Genomic DNA, 895 nt, shown 5'->3' with positions numbered 1-895 from the left:
TGGCAAGTGTCACAAGACGGACACTGCGAAGAGCTACCGCGCGGCGCAGAAGGCGGACGGTTCAGCTAGCGTCCTATCCTACACGGATGCTGTGTTACATAGATGAATGTCATTGGTCAAATGGCGCACACTGCTGCCATTTTCCTATACTTAAATGATGATAAAATTATGTGTCGGCACCTTGATGATATTCATCCATACTTTTTGTAGGTGTGGGCCACATATTCTATTCACTCCGTGTGGCGCTCAAAAAAATATTGCTGCAAACGGCATCATGTTCATCAAGCGGGAGGCTGACGAAAGTCTGCAGCCGAAGGGCAACGAGGACTCGGCCCAGCTGCAGCAGATGCTCACGTCCTGCATGATCAACCGGCAGATCCTGGTACTGTAGACATCGATGCAGTAACTTTCTGATTTGACCAAGAAGCTGACTGTTCAGTGCTCTTTGTTGCATCAACAGTGCTGCATTGCCGGCGTGTTGGTCGGTATCCCCATCAGCATCCAGCGGAAATCTTACAAACCCTTTGCCATCCTCGGCGTCTTAGGTTCGCTGCAATATGGATATGAGCGGTCTTGTTGATGAGGACGTAATCTGTGGTTTCTTTTTATTGTGTTGGTGATAGGATCGTTCGTCGACTACTCGATCCCGTACACAACCGACTGCCGCATGATCCACAACGCCATGCAGTTGGCGCTGCAACAGGAAAGACAGAGAGACACGCCAGCTAAGCCGTCGGATAGAGAGACCTAAAAACCACTTCAAGTGTCTAACAAGCTGCTTGATTGTGAAAGATCTCACTTTGGAAATTGGCTTGCCTGCATTTGCCGACGTGAAAAGTTACTATGATCTCCGTTCCAGCAGCTGCAAGTTAGCGCCCAGGCCCAGCTCCATAAA

At 49.4% G+C, this 895-nt stretch overlaps 1 protein-coding gene across 1 annotated transcript; it reads left to right on the top strand.

The window, feature by feature from the left end:
• The first annotated feature begins 265 nt into the window (after positions 1-265).
• PPTG_11036 (hypothetical protein) lies at positions 266-797 on the top strand. Its single transcript, XM_008907281.1, has 3 exons — positions 266-382; positions 461-545; positions 624-797. Exons 1-3 carry the CDS (start codon positions 275-277, stop codon positions 749-751), a joined length of 321 nt encoding a protein of 106 aa, XP_008905529.1. The 5' UTR covers positions 266-274; the 3' UTR covers positions 752-797.
• The last annotated feature ends 98 nt before the right edge of the window (positions 798-895 follow it).

The sequence above is a fragment of the Phytophthora parasitica genome (assembly GCF_000247585.1).
Source record: "Phytophthora parasitica INRA-310 unplaced genomic scaffold supercont2.26, whole genome shotgun sequence".
NCBI classification, from domain to species: domain Eukaryota; phylum Oomycota; class Peronosporomycetes; order Peronosporales; family Peronosporaceae; genus Phytophthora; species Phytophthora nicotianae.
This window is presented reverse-complemented; position numbering and strand designations above follow the sequence as displayed.

Excerpts from the sequence above, each read along its gene's own strand:
- PPTG_11036 (XM_008907281.1), top strand. The coding sequence starts at position 275 with ATGTTCATCAAGCGGGAGGCTGACGAAAGTCTGCAGCCGAAGGGCAAC. Across the intron at positions 383-460 it reads TGATCAACCGGCAGATCCTG|TGCTGCATTGCCGGCGTGTT; the intron begins GTACTGTAGACA and ends TTGCATCAACAG. Across the intron at positions 546-623 it reads TGCCATCCTCGGCGTCTTAG|GATCGTTCGTCGACTACTCG; the intron begins GTTCGCTGCAAT and ends TGTTGGTGATAG.